The sequence below is a fragment of the Sinohyriopsis cumingii genome, chromosome 6, assembly GCF_028554795.1.
Source record: "Sinohyriopsis cumingii isolate HCF-2022 chromosome 6, ASM2855479v2, whole genome shotgun sequence".
NCBI classification, from domain to species: Eukaryota; Metazoa; Mollusca; class Bivalvia; order Unionida; family Unionidae; genus Sinohyriopsis; species Sinohyriopsis cumingii.
The window spans coordinates 71,365,844-71,380,368 of NC_142966.1; the positions used below are offsets into that span (position 1 = coordinate 71,365,844).

Here is a 14,525-nt window from a genome sequence, read left to right on the forward strand (position 1 = left end):
TTAGTATTTCGCTGATCATGCATTTGACAAACATTCCTGACTCGTGCTTATCATCTGAGGTGTGAACACTAATCAGGGTGTATATCCTTCCAGTTTCCACCGAGAATGAAATACATTCTTGTCAAATGTGTCGACTTCCATCCGGTGAAATAGAAGTAGTGCAACGTGAACCCGGTGAAGAAAATGTATGCTGAAATATAATCCTAAAGAAATTTCGATATTTTCTATATGTTTAAACAAATTGACCATATATATTATCTTTTATTTTATATGTAACTCAATTTAATATTATTTGGAAGGGTTCATCTTCCTACGATCCACAAATTTGCTGTGTTGCAGCTAAACACTAATACGCATATGGATACATTCTGCTCCAAAAGCTTTCAAGCTCATCAGTCGACTTGTACCCTAAATCCTAAATATATAGTAAAATAAGAAGCAAGCAAGCAACATGCATACATATTGTTCCACCCTCCAAACCCTAGTTATCAATCTACCGTTTACATTACATCCCCGTAAAATTGAATTGTATCGTCCCTACCTACATATATGCATACCTACCTATATACGTATATACGTACAATTTCCTTTCAGTTTTAAATCAAATACTTCCGCATGGAGTCACATAGCTGATTATCTTGAAAATTAATGATCGAATACTTATTTAAACTACTTTGTCATGTCTCGATCAATTCACGTTCGAACATAAGGTCTATAATTTCATCCAATCGCGCGCCCGAGGTCTGAAATTCCGCTGTGATTGAGGTGATTAGGCTTGACTTTCTTGATATATAGTTTAATCAGGGATAGTATATTGCAGTATTATTTTAAACTTTCTTGACTAAAGATGGAGTTATGCAGTTGAGTGAGAATGAAGATATATGGACTGCTTGTATTCTTCTTTGGTATGTTCATACACTCTTTGCTCTGGAGACAAGATTTCATATGTTTCAAATCAAAGATATTTTTATACTTTTGTCCTATTTTACTTGATTATTTAAAAGTGCTCTCTCTCTCTCTCTCTCTCTCTCTCTCTCTCTCTCAGACACACACACACACTAACTGTCTTCGATATATTTTTGACATAATGTGCTAAGTTTATAATAACTGTTGTACCTAGATTTTGTTTCTTCAATTATATAATCGACGCATGCTTGGAAATATTCGCTGAAGTTTGTATAAGATATGCGCATGAAATGTCTTCATTAATATTGTCATCATCACATTGTTGCATTATGTCATCAACATTCGTTGGATCAGGACATCATCACTTGGTTGTATAAGTTATCAACACTTCGTTGTATTAAGAAGACATCAGCACTTCATTGTATCAGGACATAATCACTTTCTTGTAACCGACCGTCATCACATTGTTACATTATGTCATCATAAGGTTTTTGTATCAGAACATATCACTTCGTTGCATCAAGACATCATCAATTCGTTGCATGTGGACATCAACACTTCATTGCATCAAGAGATCATCCCCTCGTCTTATCAGGACACCATCACTTTACTGCTTCATTACTCCATTACTTCTTTGTATAATGATATCATCACTTCGTTGTATCGAGTCTTCATCACTGCTATCACTTCGTTGCAACAGGACATCGTCACTTTGTTGCATCAAGATATCAACACTTCGTTGCATCAGGAGATCATCACTTCGTTGTATCATGTTATCATCACATCGTTGTATTAGAACATCATTACTTCGTTGTATTAGAACATCATCCCCACGTCTTATCAGGACATCATCACTTCATTGTATCAGGCCATCATCACATCGTTGCATGAGAACATCATCACTTCGTTGCATGAGAACATCATCACTTCATTGTATCAGGCCATCATCACATCGTTGTATTAGAACATCATCACATCGTTGTATTAGAACATTATCACTTCGTTGCATCAGGACCTCATCACTTCGTTGTATTAGAACATCATCATTTCGTTGTATCGTAATTACATTAAATAATGTTGTGAAAGAAAACTTCGTATTCATAGCTATTGTTAGTGTATGAGTTAAATTGGCTGCTCTCTCTCTCTACATACATACATACATATATATATATATATATATATATATATATATATATATATATATATATATATATATATATATATATATATATATATATATATTATTTTTATGGAACAGACTGAAAGTAAATTATTAATACTTTATTCATTCAAGCACTCTCCCATCATCATGATGAATACTTTCAAAGCATTTTGCAAATAGACAAATTAACGTTATTTAAGAGTTTAACGATTTTTTCTCCTGAGTTTATCGTGGGCGTTATGTAAGATGTGAGAGTTGGCAGCTGACTGTTTATACCAAGGTAAACTCAGAGAAAACATCATTTAACTCATATAATTGCAATTCTTTATAATGGTATTAATTCGTTTAGTTTTATTTTGCTTTTATAAAAATAATTCCTCTCAGTTTTAGAGCCTTATTTTAGCGTATGAATTTTTGTTGACAGCTTTTGCTTCGTAGCTATTTATATGACAGGTGATTCTCCTTCAAAGGTGTAATACCTGTGTAATTAAACATATGGTAGTTAATCAAGATTTGAAATATTCCATAGCATGAAGTTACATTGAAATTGGCACATGTGTTCAGAGTAGAGGCATAGAGCACTGGATGTGTTGTTTTCCTGGACATAAAAATGACTCTTGGATCTTATGCTTTCATTGACGATATCAATGTGATTTGGCTGATTCATTTTTGTACAGACATTTGAGTAACCAATTTCTTTCTTCTCTAAGTCTTTTTTCGTGTTCATTAACAGGTTTGACCACCAACAGGGGCTGTTTACATATAAAATTAAAACTATAGGTAAATGGTTATAGTAATGGGGCTCCAGTAGTCAAACAAGGTAAGACATCGACCCTAAGAGTTACAATGGGGTGGTGGTGGCGGGATTGAACCCCCTCCCCCACACCACGCACATTGTAACTATCTGCTTCAGCATCTCAAATTGTAGGTCTTTGTGGGAAATTATTATAATATTAGTCTTTAAGCCCGGTCTTGCCAATTGCTATATCCATTTGCCTACAGTTTTAATTTCATTTGTAACAAGTCAGAGTAAAAGTACTGTGGTCCTAATGTTCTTCTTGGTATATTTTGAGTTTCCCAGCGCTGAGATATGGGTCTACATAAAAGATCTTAGCCTACCGTTTCTTACAGATTTAGATCGTTATGGTTTCGTGTCATCCTTCCTCTTTGCGACATTGAATTCGTTTAGTTTGTGATCATTCTGCTGTTCATCTGGAAAGTGACTAAAGTATAGTTGCTTCATTTGGAATGATTGATAATTCAGCTTGTGAAATATGGGTCCACTTCAGAAGACACGTCAGTGTGTTTAATGTCTCCATGTATAAATTTAGCAAAAAATTTAAACATTCTACCATTTCCGACACAACAGTTGTCCTGCAGAATACCGGCGGCACAATAGACCAACATCTAGTGTACATGCCCCATATATTCCCATATTGAGAATAAAATCGAATCAATTAAATAATTATTCGTTTGAAGAAAAAAATTACAACGATTTGTTATTTGGTTCTGTCGAAATTAATTTTCAGAATAAAACATAAGCCCGCCAACATTTTTATTTCATTTCATAGACGTGCAGTATGTATGTCTTCTCTTTTAGTGTGTACATCAGCTACTTAGCAAGTGACTATTTATGGAAGCTGATATCAAGTAGCCATCCTTAGAAGTTCGTATAGATATGAACACAGCTCGGCCTGAACACATGTTTATGTTCTGACCAGTGAAAATCTTCGCTACATTTACCAACTAATGTAATGGAGATTATTGCTATGCAAACTACGTTTTCGTTGTTTGATACAGGCCCTGTATTGCATGTTATGAAATTTCTTTAATGTATTGATACAATGCATTAAGTGAACCGTATGGAAAAAACAACCAATATAATTTTCCTATGGTCATACTATGAAAATGTACAAAGAATCCTTTTTTAATTCTTAATGAATCTATAATAATTAGTTAGGTTTTGGTTGTAGAGTGCGATTTAAATACAGTGACTTTTCTTTCCCGAAATATTCTGTATCATGTAATACTTTTTTATATAAGGGGATGGCGTTGAAGTTTTCCCCATGAGCAGTTATGTAGATGTTTATTACCTTTGAACAGTCTGAGATGTTTTGTTCTTCTTTGAACAGTCTGAGATGTTTATTACCTTTGAACAGTCTGAGATGTTTATTACCTTTGAACAGTCTGAGATGTTTATTACCTTTGAACAGTCTGAGATGTTTTGTTCTTCTTTGCTGACTATCCACTGTCATCCATTTTCTTACATATTCGTCCGACCTATGTAAAACATTTCACACATACCAATGCATACATCATATTGTGTTTAAAATTGAGATCCATGTCCTGTCATTTGTTTAAAAGTTTAGGTTGTCTTATATCATCGTTAAATGTTATTCTTTCCAAGACATTTATCATTTTGTCATGTCTTTCCTAATGAGATATTGAAATGACATCGCCACAGTGGCGACATTACTTTTGGAACTACTTGTTTTCCATTTATGAGGTAAATTTGTCCTTATATGTAAAATTCAGACCGTATTTCCATATATAGTTACAGTTCATATTTTCTTCTTTATCGTCGTCTTCTCTCTCTCTCTCTCTCTCTCTCTCTCAGAGCTTCAGATGTGTCAGGACTATTTGATCTAGTTGTACACTTTCATGTAATGAGTGAAAATGTGCTGTCGTTAATACATCAAAATGAACTCCCCAAAAGAAAATGTCGGCTTCAAGTATTAAACTGCACATTTTCAGTGACAGAACTTGCATTATCTGTTGCTATTTAATATTCTGTGTGACGCATACAATACTGTATAACTTTTGCACTCAAGACAAACGGAACACATTCTGATAAAAAAAACTTTGATTACATACATTAAGAATTTTTTAAAATTGCACTAACACAGAATGGAAAAACAAATCCCTGTAAAATGAAGGTTTTGCCATAAAATTAATACAATACAAACGAACATATATGTCATCTGAGCACACATAAGGATATATGTATATATGTCTTCTGAACACACATAAGGATATATGTACACATAAGGATATATGTTACTCACCACTCGTGACAATACAACGTTTTCACTTCATTCATGAAATAGTTTCTTATATCTACTCAAATTAACGTAGATATCCTCCATGTTTTTCACTGGGTCGAAATAATTGTTCACAGGTTCATACCATCGGGACGATGTTAGCGCTACATTGATGATAAGATATAATTAAAGAATTTCATTTAATGAATGGTTAAAGTTTTAACGATTATCTCCTTTGATCGGTCCATTAGCTGTTTTCGAAATGAGTATTCCTTGACGGATGGCTTCCTTTCAAAAGCTTTGTCTGTGCATGTTTGTCCTTTACAATTCTAAAGACCCATGTATAAGATTAACAAGAATGTATATTTGTTTACATGTTTTGCATAACAAGTTTTAAAGTTGAGAGAGATATGTGTACCAGCTGATTTACTATAAATATCGATAGAAATATGGGTTTAAGAAATTTGACAAGAATGTCCATGAAAAAAAAACAACATATATATCACTTTCATTTTTGTGAATTTCATAGTTGGATGTACATTTATGGACGAATTCTGCTCTGGATATATTTTTATTCCATATTATGAAGCATTCGTGTAAAACATCTCTTTAAGATCTTTCTCTTATAATACCGATAGTCATTTCCACGCTGTTCATACCTTATTCTGTCAATTAATTAATACTCAGATTACACCAGAACTAGCTGATAATACGTTGGTGCCACCTTGGTGTCCACAGCCGTACTCTTTTTCTGTATGAAGCAATTTTCCGTCATGATCTAGTTTAAGGGGCTCAGCTATGCATTCATGATTGAATCGTGAATAAATGCTTCCACATTCTTTGGCCCAAATTTCAGTTTATATTCCAAAGTCATGCAGCATATTACTTCATAAATTTACTATATAAAAAGTAGCGAGTGTCGATCCCTCGTTCACGATGTCTGGCAATTAGTTGAGTTAACATCATGAAGATATCGATATAGTTCTTCCAGTTTTTTTAAATAATGTTTTGCTAGGAAAATTATTCATGCCAAATCGATATAACGAGGGATGAGGTGGACATTGTCATACAACTTCTAGCTAGGTTACTATGTGGATACTGTGCCGCGGTACAGGCCCATTTTATCAAGATTGCCAGCCCCAATCGATCCACTTTGTTTTAAAACGTCTCTCACGTAAGGCCTCCAATATTGAACCAAGGCGTCCGGCGATCCCTCCTGAACAGATCAGCAAACGTTGATTCACTTCGAACCGGGGTAAAACACGACAGTACGATTTTCGCTGTTTGCAGTTACGAAGGTTATCAGTTTTTATGTCCTGGTCAGTACAAAAAGATCCGTACTTCTCTGGCCGATGAATTCTGAGAGACTCCCTATTCGTAAGTATAACATGGTAATACACGACGGCATAGTTGCACCGCATCCCACCCCTTCATTATTCGTCGGAATTAACGGTATCCAGTTAAAGTTATGGGTATGAGAATTTTATGTCATATTTTACATTCTAAACGGAAATGAATTATACAAGATTCTGCGGTAAAAATTTGTTTTTGTGTGAGTTTTTTAATTCTCTCCATTTATGATACTTGTTATAAAGACTACAAAACTAATTACACTGCACAAATACAGAAACTTATACAAAAGCCATGGAAGACATCAGAACCATGAAGCTATTTAAATACATTTAATGACCATGCACATAGTAACAGTAGTTCAACTATGATATATATATATGAGTTTAAGTTTAGATATCAATTTCGTCTATTCATTTTATCTTCTGGTTAAACGAAATTGATATCTAAACTTAAACCAAGGTCATGGTCTTCAGCACGATGCTTCAAAACTATGTCCCGACTTGAGCTAATATTTAAACTATGAGTCTCATTGACAACCCCAAAACCCATTGTCTCACATAAAGCGTCTAATTGACAACCCTGAAACGTATTTTCTCACCCATGGGACAGAGATATCTTGCTGTCTTGTTAACTTTACTTTTCTTATCTGAGTCTGGTTGTCTCAATCAGGTCGTCTCAGCATGGTGCCCACCCGCGAGGAACTACTTTTAAAATGAAAACGCCCTTGTTCTTTTCTACTGTGTCTGACGGAGTTAAAAAATCAAACAACAACGAGCAACTTAAGGTCTCTCCAACTTTTGGTAACACACCATACAAAACATTTTGAAAGAGACAGACTCACACACATACACGAAGTAGAGCTATTTGATATCATGCTACACGTACACGAAGTAGAACTATTTTATAATATGCTACACGCACACGAAGTAGAGCTATTTGATATCATGCTAGAAACTATAGTTCGTTACACAAAGCATGGGAAATTTTATCCTATCTGTGACAGTAAATTTTCAGGCCAAAGTCATTAAATGTAGCTAAAAGTTCCTAATTTGTTTGAAATATTTCGTGTGAAACGAATTAGGTACTTTTGGCTACATTTAATGACTCTGACCTGCAAATTTAGTGAGCTACAAATACGATAAAATTCGCGACGCTATGTGGAACGAAATGCTACAGAAAACACTGTTCCATACACACAGGCTATACATATAACTGGCTGCAAATCGAAGCTCTCTCAGGAGCTGCTACAAAGCCGGCAACAACCAAAAATGCATTATGTCATACCTGCGTTTTCCTGCACTCCTCTACATACCAATCAAAGTGGTTCATTCACTAGCTCACAAGCTAGTCCACAAGTAAGATTTTAATGTAGCGCATCATTGCACTAATAATAGCAACACTTACTCTATTTCCAGTACAGACAATAATAAATTTCCAAGAAAATGCGAAACAGAAATCTCCTTATCCTGTACAATTAGTTCGACATGTGAACAAAGTATTGCACTCTATCAATCTATTGCCTACCATATATTTTTTTCTCCAAATTATAACTGATGAAAGTTGAACGTTATCTATTTAAAATATATTAATTATTTATTGCTATTTTAATATGACATCCATCGATTGAATGCGATAATACAGTCATAATATCAGGTCATCCAATTACTGTCATTAACATATGTGTCTCACTGCTCGGTATTTAAAAACAAAACAATATCACGTGGCTCGAGACGCTCATTGCGTAATAAATTTTACTTAGATAATTATTCAGATATACATTGACGAGTACAGGACCTGATGGCCTTTACTTAATGTATAAAGTATTGATAGTGGGTGATTAATGCTGCAAGTGTTGAATCTGCTAACTATATTGAAAAAGCGGAGGGTTATTTTAAATGAAAACAATTGGATGAGAAAAATACTCTGTGTTAGTGTTTGTACCAAGAAAAGAAAAACCCCAATCGCTGAGCCACATTATTTGTTCCACCCGACCCCCGCGAGGCAAAGCCTCGTGATGAAACAAATAATGTAACCCTTTGAGTGGGACTACTTTGTCTCGGTGCAACCCCACCATAGATTTTATTAATCTCATATAAAGAGTCTAAATGACAACCCCAAAACTTATTGTCGAAGATAAATTAGGTTTTATTATCATATATAAAAGTTATGACGGACATTGTTTACGTCGAAAATACATAATTTATAGATTCTCACTAATACCTGCAACCAAAGGTAATGACAATAAGTATGTACCCAAAGAACGTGTCTTCCCAGTTACTATTACCTTTAAAATTAGCGATGATTAACCCAAACTTCGTTATGTGAGAACAACAACATCGAAATAGCTACTATTGCTAATGCTATTGCCACTATTTATGATACGGCTAATAGCGTTACAGTTGCTCTTACTGACACGTGTAATACTGATATTGATACAAATGTTTCTATAATGGCATTAATACTGCTGCTAATGGCATTAATACTGCCACTAATATCATTATGACTGTGCTAAAGGCATTAATATAGCTGATATTGCCATGAATACTGCTGCAAATGGCATTTATACTGCTGCTAAAGACATTAACACTGCAACTGATTGCATTAATATTGCTACTTATCGCATTAATACTGCTACTTATGGCATTAAAACTACTATCAATATTATTGCAGCTACTAATGACATAATACTGATACTAATGATATTAATATGGATATTTAGGGCATCAATACTACCACCTATGGCATTGATAGTGATGCTTATGGCATTAATACTGCTACTAATGACATTAATACTGCTATTTATGACATTAAAACTGCTACTAATGACATTATTGTTGCTACTACAGTCATACATTGAAGACTATTAAGCTGCTACTGATTTTACTAAAGGTGATATTTCTGATACTATTCTTCTCCTTCTACTACTACTACTGCGTACTACTGCTGCTACTACTTCTACTACTGCTACAACTACTGCGAAGAATAAGAAGAAGAGGAAAACAAATAATAACAATTACACCAACAACAATAACATTTTATTCTTCAGGTATTAGTGCCATTCAAGGACTGGAGAACTTCCAGTTAGACCTGATTTTTAAATTTGATGGATCATCTGACGTCAACAGGATATGCCAGGATGATTCAATTTGGTACAACAAGTCAACGGCCGAGTCACACGTTCAAAGGTTCCTACAAGCAATATTTAGCAATTCCGGCGCCAATGTGAGTGTAGATAACGTTGCATACCAAACTGAGCCGGGAGCTTGGGACATTAATTGCGCTAATATTACCGTGACGAACTTGACGAATGTGGCAGTGTTGAAACTGAATCTGACTACTTCTTTAAGGTAAGAATACAAATCTAAAAACATGCCATTTATATATTTACCTTGAAAATGAATGATTGTGACATAACACACTGTGTGTCGAGATGTTTATAACATATCACATAACTCGACCAGTTGGAGTCGTCGTTGTCATCGTAATTGTTATATCTTCTCATAGACATCATCCTTAATCCCAATTTTCAATTGGTTATCATTGTCGTCATCATCATGATTGTTTTCGTCGCTTCCATCGTCGTCGTCGTCGTCATACACTGCTTTATTATTATTATTATTATTATCTACTTGGCTTTGCTTGTTTGGTACGTTTGAAATAAACACAAGCCCATACATTTCCTAGTTTATGTTTTATTTAAAAAGGTATTTTAACAAAATAACAGCTGGACATTGAAGATGGATTGTTTACGCAATTAAAGTTTGAGATGCTGGCTGTTGACCTAAATTTATTCACGCAGATACATTTCTTGTTAAAATATTACATGTAATCGATTGCCGGTTTTTCAAACGACTTGCTTACTTTCTGTTTCCATGTTAACTTAATTGACAATGATATGATTTTACTTTAGTTCTTCATCATTTTCACCGTAAGTCTCATAACTAAAACTTATCACTTTTCGTTTTAAGATACTCTGAATTTAACTATAGGTTATTTCTTAGATAGTTACATTCCAACTAACCGTAATCAGCTCAGTCATTTGTAAGGACTAAAACTGCTATTTTACACGACAGAGCCACCTCATGACATATATTCATATAGATTTAAGGAAAGTTTGTGGGTTTCAGACATGCGCATGAAATGTCATTTCCCATTCTCGCACTACCATAGCCTTAGTCATCGAACATTGGCTAAATAGTATGTTTTAAAATTTCATTGTAAATATAATGATTTGGAAAAAATATCTTTATTAATTTAGACAAACACTCCATTTCTAAATCATTGAGTGATTCTTTTTCTTTCTCCGGCGAATAAAATCTCCCATTGTATTTAAAAAACATAAATAATTATAAAAACTAATCAAATATTTCCCACCGGTGTGTCCAACTAGATTATCCGCATACCTAATATATATATATATATATATATATATATATATATATATATATATATATATATATATATATATATATATATATATATGTGTGTGTGTGTGTGTGTGTGTGTGTGTGTGTGTGTAATGTCAATGTCAACGTTACGGTAACATGATTTATGCTTATACTCCAACAATGAAGATTGAATTCGATTGGTCGACAGGTTGTAAACATGTTTAGTTTGTCATTTAGGTATATGAAGGATCTTTGGGGAGCCTAGTAGCCTTTTTATACCAAATATTGTAAATACGAGAATCTAAATTGATAGACTGTTATTTTCAAAGTATATTTGTGCTCTCGTACCTGTCAAATATTTCGCATTTGTGTTACAGTTCATACATTTGCAATGCAACATAATTGTTCCTCCTCATAAAATAATTTCAAAGATAATTCAAAGCTATTCGCAGAAATGTTTGTATATATATGGTAATTGGTCCTTTTGAGCAGCTCTCTCGCTAGTCCGATCAATCAAACACCCAGTCTGTGTGGAAATGAAGGACGATATTTTGGTGTGATATCAGCTGTTCATGAAGGATATTTTGGTGTGATATCAGCTGTTCATGAAGGATATTTTGGTGTCATATCAGCTGTTCATTAAAATGTGCACTTCCCTGAATAAAAATCATTCCGGAACACACTGGAAAACTTTTTAAAAATTTACCGGTATTTTCCAACAGCCATATCTAGCCAGAAATCAAAAATGTTTGCATGATATGGGATTGAGGTTTTCCACGTAGATTTACAAGTCGTCAAACATAGGATTTGATTCTGAAATATTATCCCTATATCACCAAAACAACCTTTCAACTGATGGTAACTCATTAGCCGAGATAAATGACAGTAAGTGTATAAAATATACACTGATATGTGCAAAAGAGAGTGTCTGCAAATATTTTCATGTTTTAATGAATAGACGGGATCATCCCCCAAACCTTCTGTCAGTATTAGTATAGGTGTGAGGTTGATTTAAACTCCTCTCGCGCAAATTTGAATTATTTTTAATATCATTTTGAAGAAACATTGGCCTCATTGGAAGTTTAAACAAAAGATTGATTATTACCTCTGAAGTAAAAGGTGCTTGTTAAATTCATATATATTGTTAGCATTTTGTAAGTGTAAGATGACAGAATACTAAAGTTGCTTCAATGCAACTTGAAAAGCATAACAACCCTTAGAAGCCTGAAAAATAAACTTTAAAATGGTTCTCAGAATCATTTTGCATAGTCATTTATGCCACACGAATGGAATGGCATTATTTTAGTACAGTTGAATTTTTCCTAATTTCACTTGCAATTAAATGTGTATGTTGAGTTAATAGTAAACGTTCAACACTAGATACTTACTTTCAAAACACTATAGATTAGCCAGTGGCTTCCATATAAATAACTGTCAGCACAAAGAAACCTACTCAGCATATTGAAGAAAAGGGCATATATATAATTTTCTGATTCATTACATGTGTTGCCTTCCAGTTCTGGAAAGGAGGACGTGAAAAGCAGATTGAACAACTTTTGGCACGGAGGCTGGAACTATTCTCTCGTGTCTTCAATTATTGGAAATAAGTACCATTGGATCGCATGTGGACAAGCGAAAGACACGGAGAGTACAACCAAAGGTTCGTATAACTATGCGAGTTTCCATTTCTCACAACGCTTTGTTCAACGACCTTTCAGGAACTATGCTATAATGGTCTTGTATGCGTACATGAGTGATTTTGAGATTGCTAGAATAATATCGCCCAAGTGTATTACACTGTTTAATATAAAGATTTCCCATTAGTATGACCGACTATAGTGGTTTAGGTGGACATACTCATTGCAGAAATTAGAGCGATGATTTGGGTAAAAACACACTGTTGAGTGGAATTCGATGATTTAGATTCGATGATTTAGAGACCATCTGAAGTGATGAGTTATTAGATGGTAGTATAAGGTGACGATGAATAATCAATTAAAGCGCGGGCAGTTGTACATTTTGCTTGCTTGGATTTCTTGTATAACTGTCAGACACAATTTCTCTAAAGCTACTTATGACAACAGAGTGAAACTGTCAGTTCTTGCTAGTCTATTTTGGATGAAATATTACGCAAATTATGTTGGATGCGAAAGACAATTGATGTGTATAGCTTTACTTTAAGATTTTGACAGATATTGTATTACTATTTGGAATTTAATTTTTTTCATACCATGGTCAATTACTTTCATTGTAAATTCATCTCTGACAGAGATTCTCATTCTCATTGGAAAAATATATTCTCTATGTCTTCATACTGTGTGATCTTAATGAGATTAGCAATGAGATCGTTAACAATATCACTTGCTTTAGTGATTATAAAACATAATTTGACAGCTAGGTTTTATGTCAGAAAATTGAACGTAGTTTATTGTTCCAAAATATACTTATAAATAGAACCCAATTCAGTTATATTTCAAATTTCTAACTGTCTAAATATTCCTTACGGATTCTTAACGTGGTATCCGATATATAAAGGAGTTCCAATACAGATGCCAAGCGCGATGAAAACTGGAATTCTGGCACTTGCAACTTCTACATATAAACACTACGTGGCAAACGTGAAATACGATATTAACTGCTTTATTGCTGTTCTGAAGCCCCAGCTCCTATTGACTATGGTTTGTGCAGAGAAAGAACATAATGGCGATTACTAACTGATATTGGTTTGCTTTATGTGCATAATCGTATAATGTACATATCTCGCAAACATTTCATTCCCGGAACAATAACAACAAAATAATTAAGCAATATTTGAGATATTTTGGTGTATTTGTGTGGTGTGTGTTTACTTCTTTGTGATTGAGATGTGAGATTCAAGTTGGATTTTTCGTCAGAATTTGCAACAATAGATGTGCTTCCTTTATATTTCGTATAACAATAGCTGTACTAATTATATTATCTAAAATTTATAGACTATCAGCAACTAGAATAATGACGAACAGCTGTAACGCAATGATTACCAAAAACGATTAAACTGATGAGGTTCCGTAGAAAGCTATTAAAATAATGACAACCCAAATGAAGATCCTGAAATTGATTATTAAATTTCCTAACAAGTCTGCCCTGCTGGAATTTATAATCTGTGGAAGTAAAATAAAATTTTTGGGATATAACAGGTTTTCATTTAGAAGAGCAAAGATAAATCCTAATAACAAAATTGGAAATAAGAATTAAAACTTTGTCACTGATAGTGAAGCTGTCTCAGAACATGCACATCGTTTCTTAAAGTACAGACGAGTGAGGCGGATTAAACATGCTATATTTATTTATGTTAGATTTGCCAATTCAACTGCTGTATATACATTAATCTCATACGGAAATCTAGTCATATGACATATTTAGTAATTTAAAATAGCAGGACAGGCATCTAGTATGTAGACCAAAGTATAAATGACACTCAAACACTTACCGACAGCAAGAAACAAAAACGAATAACCCATGAAATAGAAACGATATAATATATATATATATATATATATATATATATATATATATAATAACAAATACAGAGAACATATAAGAATAAGAAAAATTTGTAACATGAGCACAGCTATTGAGTGGCTCATGCAGGTGATAATACTGAGGAGAAGAGAAAAAGGACAATATAGTTGCATG

General features: G+C 33.8%; 1 protein-coding gene across 1 annotated transcript; it reads left to right on the forward strand.

Moving 5' to 3' along the window:
- Positions 1–836: 836 nt before the first annotated feature.
- LOC149797176 (uncharacterized) lies at positions 837–13,842 on the forward strand. The gene is made up of 4 exons (XM_089960728.1): positions 837–905; positions 9,509–9,809; positions 12,368–12,510; positions 13,823–13,842. Exons 1-4 carry the CDS (start codon positions 872–874, stop codon positions 13,840–13,842), a joined length of 498 nt encoding a protein of 165 aa, XP_089816854.1. The 5' UTR covers positions 837–871.
- The last annotated feature ends 683 nt before the right edge of the window (positions 13,843–14,525 follow it).

Coding starts and splice junctions, on each gene's coding strand:
- LOC149797176 (XM_089960728.1), top strand. CDS start 872: ATGAAGATATATGGACTGCTTGTATTCTTCTTTG. Junction 9,810..12,367: donor AATCTGACTACTTCTTTAAG/GTAAGAATACAA, acceptor GTTGCCTTCCAG/TTCTGGAAAGGAGGACGTGA. Junction 12,511..13,822: donor CACGGAGAGTACAACCAAAG/GTTCGTATAACT, acceptor TAAAATTTATAG/ACTATCAGCAACTAGAATAA.